Genomic DNA, 17567 nt, shown 5'->3' on the forward strand with positions numbered 1-17567 from the left:
ATTCTATGACATAGTACAACTCTGCAGACTGGCAAAACTTTTGCCTCTGCAAACAGTAACCAGAAAAAGCCACAGCAGACTTTCCTGACTTGGAGATGTGATTTGTGAGGGGACAGGGAGGGGCCTCCGCCCTGGGGTATCAAGTTCAACCTAGCAGATGTGTGGATACCACAGGGCCTGGCTTCTACCTTCCATGGACAGTACACCCTGGCTCTGTCCTGCCCCTCACCCTCTCCAGTAAAGGCCACAGAACCAGTGGCCACTGGGCACAGGCTTGAGGGCTCACACTCTTTCCTGTGAGCACTGTCCCTGCAAGGCCTACTGCAGCACCCCCACTGGGCCAGAGTAGGACAACAGAACCTCCATCTTGGTGCCAGCAACTAGTCGACAGAAAGGACAAGCAGGGGGCCACCCTAGGCTTGGTCAGTTGGAACCCAGAGTCTACAGGAGGTGAAGATTCTCAGAGTCACCAGCTGAGTAGGAAGTTCACTGAAAGCCATCCCAGTCCAGAACACAACAGAAGAAAGAGGACCAAGGGCAAGAGAAGACAGAAGGACAAGCAGAGGGAACACACACTTACACATGAGGCATGGGACAGCCGGAGTTCACACACAGGGCAAAAGGCAGGGGACATAAAAGACCACAGTGAGCAGCTGAACTTGGAACCAGAACCTCTGCTCATCCCGACAGTGTCGCCACTGCAGTCCCGGAGACCAAGACCAGTTCTGCTTCCAGCGTGTAGGCTAAGATAACCATACCATGCAGAACTACCTTAAGAAACAGAAACGGTATGTGTCGTACGAGATGAACCACAGCAAGGGCTGGTCGCAATTTTAAAATAATCATGACTCTCCACATAAACATTGTGGTGAGTGAGAAGATGTAAAGGAGAGGAAATCCCACTTAAAACAACAACATAAAAAATTCCTATGAACAAATGGGAAAACATAGTATAAAGTGTTCACAGGCTACATTTTTAAACTATTAAAAAATCACTTCAAAATATACAAAGGGGTCTAGAGAGATGGCTTATCAATTAAGGTGATGGCCTGCAAAACCTAACAACCCAGGTTTGATTCCCTAGCACCTACATAAAGCCAGATGCACAAAACAGCACATGCATCTGGAGTTTGTTTGCAGTGTCTAAAGGCCCTGGTGCAACCATTCTCTCTATCTGTCTCTCATCCCTCTATCTCTCCCTGCTTGCAAATAAATAAAAAAAAAATTTAAAGATACAAAGCAGAGCTGGGTGTGGTAGTGAACGGCTCTAGTCCCAGCACTCTGGAGGCTAAGGTAGGAGAATCACATTTGAGGCCAGCCTGGGGCTACAGAGTAAGTTTCAGGTCAGCCTGGGCTAGAGTTAGACCCTGCCTCCAAAACATATATATACAGATATATATACAGATATATATATGTGTGTGTGTATGTGTGTGTATTTATTTATTTATAGAGTGAGACCCTGCCTCCAAAAAAAAATACACACACACACACACACACACACACCCAGACTTGAACAAATGGAGAGAGGCATCCCTGGTTCTACGATATTTCAACATCTTCAAGGTGTCAATAAAATTAATGTATAAATTTACTATAATCCTAATCAAAACACCAATAAGCATGTTTATAGGACAAGAGCTCTTGCCACTGAGGCCCATCTAGAAAAATGAACATGCAAGAAAATGAGTAAGTAACAGCCTTGACACTGAAGCCTTCTCCCAACCAAGGAAACATGGCCCAGCCTCCAAGATTCTAGAGCAGCTTGGCCCAGAAATAGACGCCAACTGTGCATGCAACACCACATGTGATAAAGATGGCATCCCACGTCACTATGCAAAAAGGGCCTGAGTAAGTGCCATGGGACAACCAGATGGCCACTGGACAAAGATGCAATGAGATCTACCCTTGCCACAGAGGAGAGTGATCCACTGCATACACATGGAAAGGAAACTGTGAGGGCTGCGGAGGACGTGAAGGTGTTCCCTCACACAGGAATGTGAGACAACTATTCAGAGAGTGAACCCACATGCAGTTTGGACTGAGAAAGCTTTAGGGGCTTGGGGAGATGGCTCAGTGGTCAAAGGCTCAAAAAGCCTTCAGGTCTCAGTTTAGTTCCTTAATATCCACATAAAGCCAGATATACAATGTAGTACATGCTGCTGGAGTTGGTTTACAGTGGTAATCTTTCCCTCCCTCCCACCCTTCCTCCGTTTCCCTCCCCCCTCCCTCTCTCTCTCCCTCTCCCCCCCCCCCCTCTCATAAATAAATATTATTTAAAAAGCTTTAGGGTCTTGCAAGATGGCTTTATGGTTAAGACACTTGCCTGGGAAGCCTAAGGACTCAGGCTCAATTCTCCAGGACCCACATAAGCCAGATTCACAAGGTGGCAAATACATCTGGAGTTAATTTGCAGTGATTGGAAGCCCTGACATACCCATACCCATATTTTCTCTCCCTCCCTCTCTCTCTCTCTCTCTCTCTTCTCTCCCCCCCCCCCCCCGCCTCTTTCTTTCTCTCATAAATAAATAAGTAAATAAATAAATATTTTTAAAAGTTTTAGGGGGTGCTGGAGAGATGGCTTAGCAGTTAAGGTGTTTGCCTGCAAAGCCAAAGAACTTCAGTTCGATTACCCAGGACCCACATAAGCCAGATGCACAAAGTGCACCTGGAATTCATTTGCAGTGGCTGGAGGCCCTGGCATGCCCATTCTCTGTCTGCCTCTTTCTGTAAACAAACAAGAAAGACAGAAAGAAAGACAGAAAGGAAGGAAGGAAGGAAGGAAGGGAGGGAGGGAGGGAGGGAGGGAGGGAGGGAGGGAGGGAGGGAGGGAGGGAGGGAAGGAGGGAAGGAAGGAGGGAAGGAAGGAAGGAAGAAAATTTTTAAAAAAGCTTTAGGGGGCTGGAGAGATAACTTAGTGGTTAAAGCGCTTGCCTATGACGCATAAGGCCCCATGTTCAACTCTTCAGATCCCATATAAGCCAAACACACAATGTGACCCAAGCTTGCAAGGTTGCACATGCACACAAAATGATGCACACATCTGGAGTTCAATTTCACTGGCTAGAGGCCCTGGCACACCAACTCCCTCCCTCTGTAACAACCCTCCCTTCTCTCATAAAAAAAAAATTTTTAATTTTTTTTTAAAGCTTTAGGGTTGTAGAGGTGGCCCTCACCTAAAACCTCAGCTACTCAGGAAGCTGAGGAAGGAGGATCACAAGATCCAGGTCAGACTAGGATATAAAACGAGTCACTATCTCAAAGAAATAAAAAGGGCTGGGGTGTGCAAAAGCCCAGGGCTTAACCCATGCAATCCCCAGAAAAGGCTTTAATGCTTACATGACAAAATGGGGAGGCACTAGAAACACAAGTACAAAACCGGGAGAAAACACCTGCAGTACATGTCACACACCGAGTAAGTACCCTTAACATACGAAGAGCTTTCAGCATTACAGAAAGTAGGCGAAGTCCACAGAAAACCAGGCCAAAGAAATGGACAGACAACTCACAGACCCACAAAAACCCATGATCTAATCCTCTCTTACACAGAGAAATACAAATTGTGACTCCACTTCTCACCCACGACTTAGCAGAAGTTAGTGAGGCTGGGGGTAGCGGCACCCGGCTTCATGTGCTTCCCAGGGGGACAAGTATGATCCAGCAACTCAGATGAAACCTCAGCAGTAAGTATTCAACCTAACAGCACACACACTTCCTCTTAACTGCGCAAGCCTCCTCCGCAGAAGCGCACCTCCCAAGATGGAGAAGTACTCATGCGTGTACTCGTCCACTCTCACATCACCAACAACTGCAGAACACGGAGACCATCGAATGCCCCAAAGCAGGAAAGCCAGGAGGCTGAGTAAGCTTCTGCTCGCCAGCCCTGTGTGCAGCAGAGTACACGCAGCCAGAAGGAGCGGGCCAACACTGACACTCACAGGAATGGTCTGATATGGTGCCAACGCACACATATGATCTGCTGCCCCTGCATGTGCAGGGGACCAACAAAAAACCAGATTACAATGCAGAGCAGGCACTACACCTATCTAATGAACACACACCTATCTCCTTGACAGAGGACTCAAGTGCAGCCCCAAGGAGTCACAATTCAGAGGAACTGTGGAAACTTGTGGACTGCACCTCAGTCTCCAACTGGGAAAAAGGGTGAGTATACTGGGAAACTTGTGAGCCACATGGGTGTGGAGGCAGCAATCTGACTGAGCAGATGAGCAGGCACAGGCCCACACTGGGAGCCATGTGATGTCTGTGTGGGCAAGGGAGAGGGTGAAACAGGCAGAGCCCTTCAAGAGCAGCTGGGGCTGACAGACCAGTGAGAACTTCTAAGCTGTGTGTGCAGGTATGCATGTATGTGTGGGGGTAGTGTACATGTATGTACATGCATATGTGCCTATAACTATATGGGTTGCATCTACAGACGTGTGCATAAATGTGTTGAGTTTCCTCGCTCTGTCCACTCAAAGAATCAACAGCACACTCAGCCTGTGATGTCCAACAAATCCCCTTCAGAGAACCAGGGCTCACCAAAACAAGGAAAATCTAAGACACTCCCATGCTAGAGGCACCTAAGGAGAAAGGGTAGCATCTTGGAGACCTCAGCAGGGAGGGGCATTGGGAAGGAGACCCATGCAGGATGGACTTCTATACACAGTGGCAGGTTAGCCATGACAAATGCCCCACTTTAAAGATGCTAATGGGGGGGCCTGGAAGTTTGGGTACAGGGTATGTGGGAACTGCACTATTGTCACAGACTTTCTGTATGTCTAAAGATGTTGCAAATATAAAACTTACTTTTTGGGCTGGAGAGATGGCTTAGCGGTTAAGCGCTTGCCTGTGAAGCCTAAGGACCCCGGTTCGAGGCTCAGTTCCCCAGGTCCCACATTAGCCAGATGCACAAGGGGGCATACGCATCTGGAGTTCGTTTGCAGAGGCTGGAAGCCCTGGCGCACCCATTCTTTCTCTCCCTCTATCTGCCTTTCTCTCTGTGTCTGTCGCTCTCAAATAAATAAATAAAAATTAAAAAAAAAAAACTTACTTTTTAAAAGGCAAAGTAAAAGAAACTACAGTTCCACACAGAGACAGCTGGTGCCAGGAATGGAATGGAGAGAGGCAAGAAGAGCCCAGAACACCACGTCACACCAGAAAGGCAAACACTCAAAGGAGACTGGAATGGAGAGAAGCAAGGAGGGACCAGAACGCCACATCACATCACAAAGTCAAATGCTCAAAGGACAAAACTCAATGGAGAGGTTGGGCGATGGCTCAGTGGGTGGAGTGACAAGCAGGAGGACCTGCGTTCCCATTCCCAGCAGCCACATAAAGTGCTGGGCATTGTGCCATGTACCGGTAACCCCACTGCTGGGACAATGGAGACAGAAAATCCCTGGCTCACCAGCTAGCTCGTGTGAGCTCTAGGCTCAGTGAGAGACCCTGTCTCATGGAACAAGGTAGAGCGCCACTGAGGAAGACACCCAACGTTAACTGCACACTTAGAGCTTTATGAAGTGGCCACTCCATGGTAACTGATAAATCACACAGTCTCCAAATACTAAAACAGAAGTTGGCTGACTGGGCACCACTCCTTGTCTCCTCACAGCCCAACTTGTCCCCAAAGACAAACTACAGTGTAAAGGTTTTTTGCTTGCTTTGGCTAGCTAAAGAACGAAAACTTAACAGATGAAAAACAGTAAGTGTTGTCTTTTGATTGTTACAAATAATGAAAAAAGAGTTCTAGTCCAAAAAACAAAAAACTCACTCAGACTTGGGTGGTTGGAGATGAACTGGATTCAGTTTTCAGCCAGTATATGCCTCTGCCCAGATGGCCTCTACCTGTCTGGATATACCTTTGATGGTGTATTATTTATAAAGGGTCTTGAGGAACTGTGACCCTCAGCTCCTGCTTGAAGCATGAGGCCAAGTTAAGAATCACCAGAAGCCTGGCACTTGAAATGAGGAAACACAGCAAGGCCATCAAGGGAAAGGCTCCAGTGTCAAAAGCAATCACAAAAAGAGGTCTCAGTATAAAGGCCATCAGGGGAACACGTTCTCATGTCAAAGGACATTAGGAATCCACCCCACAGTGACAACACACAAGGCACCCAGCTCATGCAGGACTTTCTGCAGTACTCAAGCTTCCAGAGAGGAGTAGAGCTTTGATGGCGTGAGTGAGTGCCAGGAAGTATACACTCAGACTGACAAATGGGCACTCGCTGCAAGCTCTCAGAGCTAAGCCCATCTTTGGAGATGCCTAGTGACCATTGACTATGAGATGCCAAGAGATCTAGACTGTGCTCAAGTCATCTGGGGGAAAGAGCAGAGAGTAGCCTGGAGCTGATACACCTAAAGGTGGTAATAGGGACATGGGAGTCGTCCTACTTGACCTTTATGTTTCAATTTTCCATAATGAAAAGGTATTTTAATGCCAAAATATTTGCAGATCGTTCCTGGAATCTGCCTCCAAGTAATCCCAAGTGGGCTGTGAGAGAGACAAAGATGAAACAAGCTGCCTGCTGAGCTGGTCACTGCTGAGGCCACAGAGAGCATTTTACTACCCAGCCTGCTTTTGTGTGTGCTTCAAGTTTCTAATGCACAGGTCTTTAAAAGGGAAGGAAAAGTAAAAAGAGAATTTGCACCCTGGTGCAGAAGTATGTTTCAGAAGGCCTCATCTCAACTGAAGAGGGAGCTCCCTGAAGAACCTGGGGTCCATGAGTGACTGTGCTGTGGTGTCACACACCTCTCCTCAGTTACTGGCGTCTGCAGAGTGGCCCATGTAGTGCGCACATATTCCCACCACCACACAGACTGACTATGGGGAGAAGGTGTGAGGCCAAGCAGAAACCATCACTAGATTTTTGTTGTTTGTTGTTGTTTCGGTGGATGGGTGGTTTGAGGCAGGTCTTCGGTAGCCCAGGCTGGCTTCAAACTCACTATGTAGCCAAGGATGACCTTGAACTCCTGATCCCCCTGCCTCCACCTCCCAAGTGTTAAGTTTACAGATGTGCACCACATCTGGCTCCATCATCGTTTTCTCCTCTGACACCCATATCCGTTAGTACTGGGTATGTTTGGTCTGGGCCCATCTTCAGTGTTTTTCACAGCAAGGAATTTGTGTGGGAAATCATTTTATACATGGGCTTGTGTTCCTTCCCAACTGCTCTAAGAAAATAACTTAATAAGAACCAATGAAATCCAGTATACTATGCCACAATTGCCCTCCATATCCATAGAAACCAATGAACAGGATACACCCACAGGCTCCAAAGGCAGCAGCAATGTGGAAGCCTCTTGCCACTGGATTAACCTTCCAATAAGGAATTAAAAATAGTAACAGACAGCCACGTCAAGACACCTTGGTTTCTGCACGGTTCATACTCTTAAGCAAATTACATTTCCGTTCCTGAGAGAATGTTATCTAACTGCAAGGGAGAAGTCTAGAGTGATAGCCACCGAGGCAGAGGTGTGCTGGTGCCCTCAACACCCCCACATTTGACCTAGCACCAGTCTTTCCAGCCCACGCACCTGGGAACTCCCCACAAGCCTAGTTCTGCACCTCATCACCCAGGCCTAGAAGCTGCATCCCTCCATGAGAGACCCTACAGCCCTCCCCAAGATAGCCCAATCCATGTATATCTGCACAGTTACATTTCAGTTGATTTGAAGAGGGCCTGGTGCCTCTGCATCTCCTCCCCCAGTAAGGACCTGAATCTCAGGCATGGAGAGGAGGGCAGGGATGGAGGCCTGTGCTCTGTGGTGGATGAAGAGCCGAGGGAAGCCTGGCTCTGACCCTCACTTCTTGAAGCCCAGGATCCCCTGTAGGGAGGTCCCTGTCACCCGTGGTGCTGGTCAGTCTTTTCTTATGGTCCTTATTAAAACAATACTGGCTTTTCAAGCAGAAAATTCAATCTTGAGAATAGCATGATTTACAGGAGGGGAAAAAAAGGAATAGCATGATTTGAGTTTTATCAAAGAATCTACATCAATGATGTAAATACATATATATCTGCCATATTTCTTCCAACCAAATCTATAAACTCTTACCCATAATTATGATGTAGATACATATAAAGTTCACGCTAAGAAGCCATTTATCACTTGTGCAAATTCAAGCTTTACTACCCTTAATAGCATATGAAAAATAAACTCATATGGCCTCATTTTTCAAGATAATTATCGGTTCAATAATTATGAATTAATGCTATTATGATACATGAAACTTACTGAACTGTGTATTGCTATCAGCCAACAGAATGTTCCAGCCTCACAAAGATGGAAAACGACTAGAGCAAGGCTTGTCTCCCAGAATCATTTTCTGTACTTATCCATATTGCTAATCACCCCCAGCTTTTAATGCAGAAGAGAATGCTGATGCCAACCATATCCCCTCAGCACACAGAGCCCATGAGTGCAGAAGGGAGAGTCTCACACTGCCGTCGGCTCCTGAAGAGCTGTGGAACACGTACTCCAGCTGGAAGACAATGGCAAACGCAGGGTGACTGACCATCTCAGGGAGTCGCAGGCGGCTTCTCAAAACCAGAGCCTGATTTCCAGAGCTGCTGAGACACATAAACATAACGTGCTGGAGTGCAGGCTCCTGACCTGCTGTGTGCCCACCTCCACCACTGTGAGCAGCTATAAAGAGGGGTTCCCAGGACACGGGGAGTAGTGCTGACACAGAGGTCTAGCCATGCAATGCAATTCTGCCCAGAACGTTCCAGTAGTTTGTCCTCCATAGTAATTCCCACAATCTCTGTTTAAAGCCATGTCGATGCTATTCCCAAACTGCTAGGGGCAGCCTGCAGTGGGACATAATGACAGCTAAGTCACCAAGAGGGACCACAAAGAGGAGAGACTCCTGCATAGGACAGTTGACATGCATCATGACAGAGACATGGAAACCTACAGTGACCTCTGGGACATGGGGCTGGGCAGCACCAGGTCCAACAGAATAGCAGGGCCTGCTGACTTTGGGAAACAGATCCCAGGACCCATCCAAGTTAGTGAGCAAGGGACTACACAGACCCACGACTGACAATATCCAAAACACGAGCTCCCAAGAGGTCTCAGCACAAAAAACTGACTTTTCCAATCATGCCTGCTGGGTATGACTAAGAAAGGAAAAGGAGAAAACACAGAGTCCCACAGGGAAGGCCCGCACCTGGCATGCTCCGTGGCTTCATCTCCCATCAGGACACTGGGAACAGTGCTGACACAGTAGGGTTCCCCATACAATGCCACCCAGCACTTCCTAGTAGTAGCTTGACCCCCATGATAATTCCCACACTCATGCTTTCTCTGTTTAAAGCCATGTCAACACTGTTCCCAAACTGCCAGGGGTAGGTGGACATCCCCCCTCCCTCTTTTTAAGTTTTTTAAATTTTTATTTACTTATTTGCAAAGAGAGAGAGAGAGAAGAGAGACAGACAGAGAGAGAATGGGCACACCAGGGCCTCTAGCCACTGCAAACAAGTACCAGACGCATGTGCCACCTTGTGCATATGGCTTATGTGGGTCCTGGGGTATTGAACCTAGGTCCTTAGGCTTTGCAGGCAAACGCCTTAACTGCTAAGCCATCTCTCCAGAACGCCCCCCATCTCTTGATACCAGGAAGGCTGAGCTTTGGCACACAGGGAAAGTACCTGCTCTTGGAGGAGATGCTGACTCTCTTGCTGAAGCTGGCTGAACGCGTCAAGGCCACATCCATCTCGGGCACGAGTACAACCACCTGTGGCCTCTGCACGAAGCCCAGTCCATTGTGTACACACACGTGTAGGCGCCGCTCCAGGACCTCGAGGGTGCCACCATCCAGCATGCAACCTCCCTGCAGGAGGCACAAGGTCAAGGAAATGAGTCACACATGGTTGGGAAGGGGGTGGCCAGAGGAGATGGGGTGAGCAGGCAAGCAGACAAAGGATTCCAAAATGATGGCCACAAACATTCCCAGATGAGGCGATGCTGAGTGTAATGAACTCATGCAAAAGACAGATGCAGGACCCAATGAAAGCTACTAGGCAAGGGCACTTCCTAGATAAGTTGCATGTTTCCCACAGTCTGACCTTCTCTGTGAGACACTCAACCTCACTCTCGCTTCCTGACAATTGTCAAGATGCAAGGATCCTAGCTCCTTCTATGCAACTTGGGCATTCAAGGTCTAGGAGCCACCTCCCTGATAAGAGGGACCCAGTGACAGAGTGTGGCAGAGCACACCAGGTTTCTCTGCTATCCATCAGGAAGAAGGGATGGGAGGAGAGTGCAAGCTCAGGCAGCAAGTCATGAGCCAATAAAAATGGAGCCTGGCCCACAGTGATCTACGACAGTATTCCATCTGAGCAAGACGCGCACGAACAGGCACGCTGACAAATGAGTAGGGTGGTGGGGTCCCTCCTGGCTATTAGTGTTTATGAAATTACATGATCTCTACAGATTGGTCTTGAATTCTCCAGTGTTCTTCACTGCCCATTAATCAAGCTGCATGGACCTAAATTCGGCCTGTTAAGCCTTTGCATAATGAAAATAAAATCAGGGTGATAAGTGAGTATCTGCCAACTGGATAAGAAGAAAAATACCAAGATAGCAAAAATATTCAAGGAAGTTACTCTATGAGATGTAAAGTTCACCAATGATACTCTTAAAATACCACTGCCTGAGCCGGGCGTGGTGGCGCATGCCTTTAATCCCAACACTCGGGAGGCAGAGGTAGGAGGATCGCCTTGAGTTAAAGGCCACCCTGAGACTACAGAGTTAATTCCAGGTCAGCCTGGACCAAAGTGAGACCCTACCTCAAAAACAAAAAAAATACCACTGCCTTCACACAGTTGATCTCTCTGGACACAAGAAATCAGCAGGAAACACACCAGGGAAGCAGGAGCAACTCCAGTCCTGCTCTTGGCTTTGTGTTCACATGCATACAAGACCACACCATGTGGGCCAGAGCAAACCAGCTCACCCCATTCATAGACTTAATTAATTAATTAATTACTTCCCAACTTCATCAGCTACTGGAAAGGGAATCAACTGATTCACCTGTCCATTCTACAACTGAACACTACAGCCCACCCACCACATGCGAGACACCATTAACACACATCAATCACATGGCATAGTGAATCAAACAGCCCCTGTCTTCTCAGTGCAAATGGTCCCTAGAGGGACTCTGAACAAAAAGAAAGCCAAGCACTCCAAGAGAGGGATAAGCATGTGGAGACAGAAGCAGTGGTGGCTGGAGGGACCCGGTGGGAGCAACAGGGCCATGCCCAGCAGGATGGTCAGGGGGCCCACCCATTCCACTCAGGACTGAAGCTGGAGAAAGGTCCTGAAAGAGCTGCAGGGAAAACAAAAGTCCAGGATATAAACCACATATTCAGAGACATGGGGTAGGCCCAGCTGAGCCCACAACGTGAAGCAGCCCAGAAAGCATCTCAGTGAGGTCAGTAAAACAGTGAAAACAGGTCTGCAGGGCCAGGCATCTCAGTGTCCATCCAAGGGCGGGACCCATAGTTGGTTTAAAACCAAATGGATTTAAGTTTCTGAAAGGCTGGCTGGGTGATGGTATGATTCAGGTGTCCCCCATAAACTTGGATGTTCTGAATGCTAGATTCCCAGCTGATGGAGATTTGAGAATTAAGGCCTCCTGGAGGCAGAGAATTATTGGGGGTAGGCTTATGGGTGTTACAGCCAGTTTCCCCATGCCAGTGTTTGGCACACTCTCCTGCTGCTCTTGTCCACCAGGTGTTGGCTAGGGGCTGATGTCCACCCTCTGCTCATGCCATCATTTTCCCCTGCCATCATGGAGCTTCCCCTCGAGCCTGTAAGCCAAAATAAACCTCTTTTCCCCATAAGCTGCTCTTGGTTGGGTGATTTCTAGCAGCAATGTGAACCTGACTGCAACAGTAAAGGGGTATCGAGGAGTGGGATTGCTGCTAGACACCTGACTTGTGTGCCTTTGGCCTTTTGGAGCTGATTTTCAAGAATGGGGAAGAATTTGAAAGCTTGGCCTAAGAGATGCCTTGCCATGCTGAAAGTACACCTTGATGGACTATTCTGGCCAGAGTTGAAAGACCTGAATGCAATAAGAACCATAGACTGTGAGGTTTGGCTTATGAGGGTGAGAAAGACCTTTGCTTGGACTGGGCTAGAGGCAGTTTATATGAAAAGCTTGCAGTCATGCCCATGTCCTGAGAAGCTGAGCAGTGTTGCTTTGCATAGAAAATTTTATTTTCTTTTATTTTATTTATTTGAGAGCGAGAGAGAGAGAAAGAGAGATAGACAGAGAGAATGTGCGCGCCAGGGCCTCCAGCCACTGCATACAAACTCCAGACGCATACACCCCCTTATGCATCTGGCCAACATGGGTCCTGGGGAATCAAGCCTTGAACTGGGGTCCTTAGGCTTCACTGGCAAGCTCTTAACCACTAAGCCATCTCTCCAGCCCTGTGTAGAAATTTTTGAACTGCTGCAAGCAGAGGGATAAAGCACAGAATGAAAAAAATCTTTGGGTGAACTGCTGCCTGTTCAACTGCAATTGAGAGATTATAACCTTTGAGATTGGGCCAGCTGACCTGCACTGGGGCAACAGGAAGAATGTAGACTCTTTTGAAAGGGCATGAATGCTCAGAGAGTGTCCTGTTCTTCAAAGTCTGCTTTATTTCCCCCTGGATTAACAAACTGGCACCCTACCTGGTATTGTATAAGAAATGCAGGAAGCCGGGCGTGGTGGCGCACGCCTTTAATCCCAGCACTCGGGAGGCAGAGGTAGGAGGATCGCCGTGAGTTCAAGGCCACCCTGAGACTCTGTAGTGAATTCCAGGTCAGCCTGGGCTAGAGTGAGACCCTACCTCGAAAAACTAAAAAAAAAAAAAAAAAAAGAATAGAAAAAAGAAATGCAGGAAAGAGAGGGTCATTGAATTTGCAACATGGTCTGGTGTTTTGGAAACGTTCAGGGCAGTGTGAAGCAGGTTTGCTGGATGCCTGCATGGAGACCCCACGGGGCCATGAGGATGAAACATGGGTTGCAGTGGAGATGCCGGGACCATGAGATGGCTGCTAAGGAAAGCTGCCGGCCGGCCCTGATGAAGTTTCCCAGGACTGTGAGTAGCCTACCTGTAGGGGCGGAATTGGAGCTTCAGAGACTTGTTGCTGGTTAGAATTATTGGACTTGGAGATTTGCCACTGATTAGAGTTGTTGGGCTTGAAGCTACAGAGTTTGATGTTTGCCCTGGTTGTTTTAAATCTTGTATTGGTTGAATATTTCTTTGCTATGCCCAATGCCATCTTTTGCAGCGTGAATGTTTATTCTGTGCCAATATGGGGTTTTGGGGGGGATTGGTATTATGGCTAAGTTAAAAGACCTTGGATTATGGGGATATATGAACATCATTGGGATTGATAAAAACTATGGGGAGTTTTAAAGTTGGACTGAATGCATTGTTTTACATCATGGATGTTTATTAGTTTATGGGGGTCAGGGGCGGAATGTGGTGGTTTGATTCAGGTGTCCCCCATAAACTTAGGTGTTCTGGGTGCTAGGTTCCCAGATGATGGAGATTTGGGAATTAAAGCCTCCTGGAGGAAGTGTATGGTTGGGGGTAGGCTTAGGGTGTTATAGTCAGTTTCCCCATGCCAGTTCCTCTCCTGTTGCTATTGTCCACCTGATGTTGGCCAGGGGGTGACGTCCACCCTCTGCTCATGCTATCGTTTTCCCTGCCATTATGGAGCTTCCCCTCCAAGGCTGGAAACCAAAATAAACCTTTTTCTTACTAGCTGCTCTTGGTTGGGTGATTTCTACCAGCAAGGTGAATCTGACGGCAACAAGCTGCTTGAACCACACAGGGAACAAAGACATTCACAGACCAACACCAAAACAGCAAAAGCCACCCAGAACCACCAACCACAGAGGGCACCTGTGGTGGTTTGAATGTAAAATATCCCCTAAACACTTGTGGGTTTGAATACTGATCCCCAGTTAGCAATGCTGTTTGGGTATTTGTGAACCTTTGGGAGGTGGAGCCTTGCTGAAGGAATTGTGTCAAAGGAGGTGGACCCGGAGCTGTCAGTCCAGCCTCAATGGGTGCTCTTCAGCTTTCTGCCTCCTCCCTGCTGATGTGAAGATGCGACCCTGTCTGTCTGCTCCTGCCATGCTCTCCCCACCACGATGGAAACTTTCTCTTAAAACTGCAAGCCGAAATAAACACTTTCCTCCCATAGGCTGCATCTAGACAGGTATTCTGTCCCAGCAATAAGAAGATAACTGATACAACACCCAACATGACAACACAACCTAAGAGACCTGGAGGCCAAGACGAGGCCCAGCCTTGGGAGCTCCACCCAAAATCACCTCCCACCCCAGGAGCCACCATCAGAAGGCAAGATTCCAGCACCAGCACAACCCTCCTGCTAAATGACCTACGATGGCTGGTGTAGACTGGCCATGACCACAAAAGCTGGCCTCCATGCAGTATTGTACTCAGCTGCCATCTGTGCACAAGACTGAGAGGAATCTAAACGCATGGATACTTTTAAGTCTTTGTGTACATGGCACTTGCTACTGTCCCACAGACCAAAGAAAGTCCACAACCGCCAGGGCAGGGGATTTCATGTTAGCATGCAAATGCTGTGACCTCAGCCCACCCTGGCCCCTGGGTGACCTACCAGCTACTCAGCCACCTGTGAATAAACGAAGACTTTTTGACTTTTGCTCAAAACCTCCCTAAGGATACATACACAGGAGTGTTCACATAGGGCCATAATGGCCCAGGAATCTGGCAAGAGGAAAGAGACAAGCATATCACAGCATACTTGCCCGGAGAAATGCTACACAGTGAAGAAGTGAGCAAGCATCCACTCCAACTGCAGACAAGTGGCATCACACAGCCACGGGCAAGAGGAACCAGCACAGAGAAAGAGTGTGGTTTCAGAGAAATAAAGGTGCAGGCAGGCAAGTCAGACGACCATGCAGTGGCTGGGGAAATGGCTCAGTAGTTAAAACGCTTGCTTGCAAAGCCTGCCAGCCAGGGTTCAATTCCCCCGTACCCATGTAAAGCAAATGCACAAAATGGTGCATGGATTCAGAGTTCCACTGCAGTGGCAAGAGGCCCTGGTGCACCCATTCATATTCTCTCTTCCCTTCCCTCTCTCCCTCCCTCCCCCCCCATAAATAAAAATACTTAAAGAAAGAAAGAGAGGCATCCAAGGTGACCAAATGAGGACAGGAAGCAAATACATGCTCACAATAAAAGCCATGGCCTGAGTCTGGGCAACAGGGCAGAAAGGGCCCTTTTTGTCCTCATTGCCCACAGGCTTACCCTGCACCCTTCTATAGGTTTGCCTGGGCAGAATGGAAGATGCTACATCAGACTCTTGCCCTTCTGTGGTTTCAAAGGTCAAAAGTGAAAACTCCCTGATACCAAGAGGAGACAAAAATAAGTCTGCTCATAGTCGATCTCTGGTGACCTGTTCATTATGGCTGAATGGACCAGGCCAACCCTTCTCCTGGTGGGAGGAGGCTTCCACATGACCATCAGCCAAGAAGCAGGAGGAGACTATGCAGGCTCAGGTAGGATAGAGCGGAGCAAAGCACGTCTGACACTGCTGAGGACAGACAGCCAGGTCAGGCAGATCCTGCTCTGACATGCCTGAATATTGGCCATGCCTGATACTTCAGAAAAAAGGGGAAAACAGGAAGTGACCCCCAACCTGAAGATGTATCTCTGAGGCTCTCCTGCTACACAAACCATTTCTGTGCAGACCACGCTAGAGTGACAGGAACTCAGAACTGATCTCCCAAATCCTGGGTCTCATCACTTGAAGGTGGTTGGTTCATGAGCAACAAGGCAAGACTGGAGAAAAAACCTCAGTGCACGGTGTGTAAATCATGGCAACCATGGCACTGTGTGCTGTCCTCACTGAAGCTGCCTTAATGCCCCTACCCAGGGGACAGCTAAATCCTCTACACACCTACCCAAGCACTCGAACAACCCACATGCTCAGAAGCAACAGACAGGTAGGCTCTCTGGTGATAAGTTTATAGAGCTTTGTCCACAGAGGTGGGCAGATCTTTGAGTGTCACATGAGAGACATTAGTGGCCACTTCCTGAAATGAGCCACCTGGGCTCAAAAGGTCTGGTAGATTGGTATTTTATATGTTTCCCTATACTCATGTGGTGACACGATTTGCATTTAAATGAGGATTGTTTCAAGATCTGTCAAAATTAACATCAATTAGGGTCTCGCACTATCAGCACCTCTGCATTGGCTAAAGAATGTTAGATGGTCTGGGGAAAATGGGTCTTCTAAGGCCCAATTTATTTGACAATCCACAAGGAGAAGAAATGACAGGACCCCATCTCCTAGGATGCACTGCCCACATGCAGCAGCAACAGATGCTCGCAGTGATTCCAGCCCTGCCTGCCAGCTGCACCTCCAGTCTTCGGGTGACACCTCCACAGAGTACAGAGTGGGCCCTCAGATGATACCTCCCGGAAGTGGTCGCTGATGAGCAGTTCCAGAAGCTCCTCCTCAAACTTCTCCAGGGAGGGGTACAAGTTGAAGAAGAGGTCATCCAAGTACCACGTGGTGGGCTTCTGAAAGCGAGGCTTCCGCAGGATATCGTCTGGAATGGGAAGAGGGCTCACATCATCCTGGGAAGAGCAGGCGTCAGTCTCACACTGCACCCCATCAGCCTCAGGCACAGAGATGGGCCCTGCAAGCAAGAGAGCAGCACCATGCTGCTCAGACAGTGTACCAGAACCACCGCAGGGCAGGGGGAGCTGAGCCCACATGCCAATTTGTCATCTGCCATGAGCCATTTGCTGGAAGGATATCTGCATGCACACTACAGCTACAGGAGGAAGCAGACCAAGAGGACATCACAAGAAAACCCTCTTGCCCTGGTCAGATGCTCCCCTGGAGCGATCTGAGGACAAGGCGGGAGAGCATGGCTCAGTGTACACAAAGAGGTGTGCAACCCTCAGCCGAGGGCAGGAACCAGGCTGGCTGGGAAGTCCTTTCCCAGGGCTCCAGAGAGGTGAAGTAAAAGCCAACCATTTCCCATGACCCCATGGAATCTGCCCTTCATTTGCACCACTTTAATCTTCTGCTTCTACCTCCACCTCTTCCTACATCTTGTGATTATTTACATATTTTGGTACAAGGTCTTCTTCAATTTTTAGTGCGTAAAGAACAAACTAAGCTAACAGTAGGCAAAGGCCAATTCCTTTGGGATGGGCTACCTTAGTGCCATGTGCCTAACTGCACAGGACAACCACTCAGAGGAAGAAGCACAGTCCCTGGAAAGCCAGAGTACTGGCAAGGTCCACACGGAGGCCCAGGCTCCATTACCACATTACCTGACCCTAGTCTGTACAGAGAATAAAATATAGGCAATCCTATGCAGGGCAGGAAAGGTCAGGTTCCCCCAGGAAAACTAGACTGAGGAGTCACAGAGACAGTGGATAGAGCCTTCTAGATCCTGGAGGCCTAGGGAGGACAGGGCAAGTTTGAGCATCTCCATTCGACCACATCTAATGACACTGTTGGCTCTGGAGCAAAGTGCCAGGGTC

The 17567-nt window shown here is 48.3% G+C and overlaps 1 protein-coding gene across 9 annotated transcripts in view; it reads right to left on the bottom strand.

Annotated features, from left to right (window-relative positions):
- Nphp4 (nephrocystin 4) overlaps window positions 1-17567 on the bottom strand; it is a 121914-nt gene that overhangs the window by 72482 nt on the left and 31865 nt on the right. For 7 of the 9 annotated variants that reach the window (XM_045150035.1, XM_045150034.1, XM_045150033.1 and 4 more), the window contains 3 exons: window positions 16482-16618; window positions 9651-9832; window positions 8438-8567 (listed from right to left, as the gene is read on the bottom strand). In XM_045150035.1, the coding sequence (XP_045005970.1) occupies window positions 8438-8567; window positions 9651-9832; window positions 16482-16618 (449 nt within the window). The remainder of the gene's footprint in view (window positions 1-8437; window positions 8568-9650; window positions 9833-16481; window positions 16619-17567) is intronic. The other 2 variants (XM_004657404.2, XM_045150031.1) reach the window with 1 other exon arrangement.

The sequence above is a fragment of the Jaculus jaculus genome, chromosome 5 (genome assembly GCF_020740685.1).
Source record: "Jaculus jaculus isolate mJacJac1 chromosome 5, mJacJac1.mat.Y.cur, whole genome shotgun sequence".
NCBI lineage: Eukaryota > Metazoa > Chordata > Mammalia > Rodentia > Dipodidae > Jaculus > Jaculus jaculus.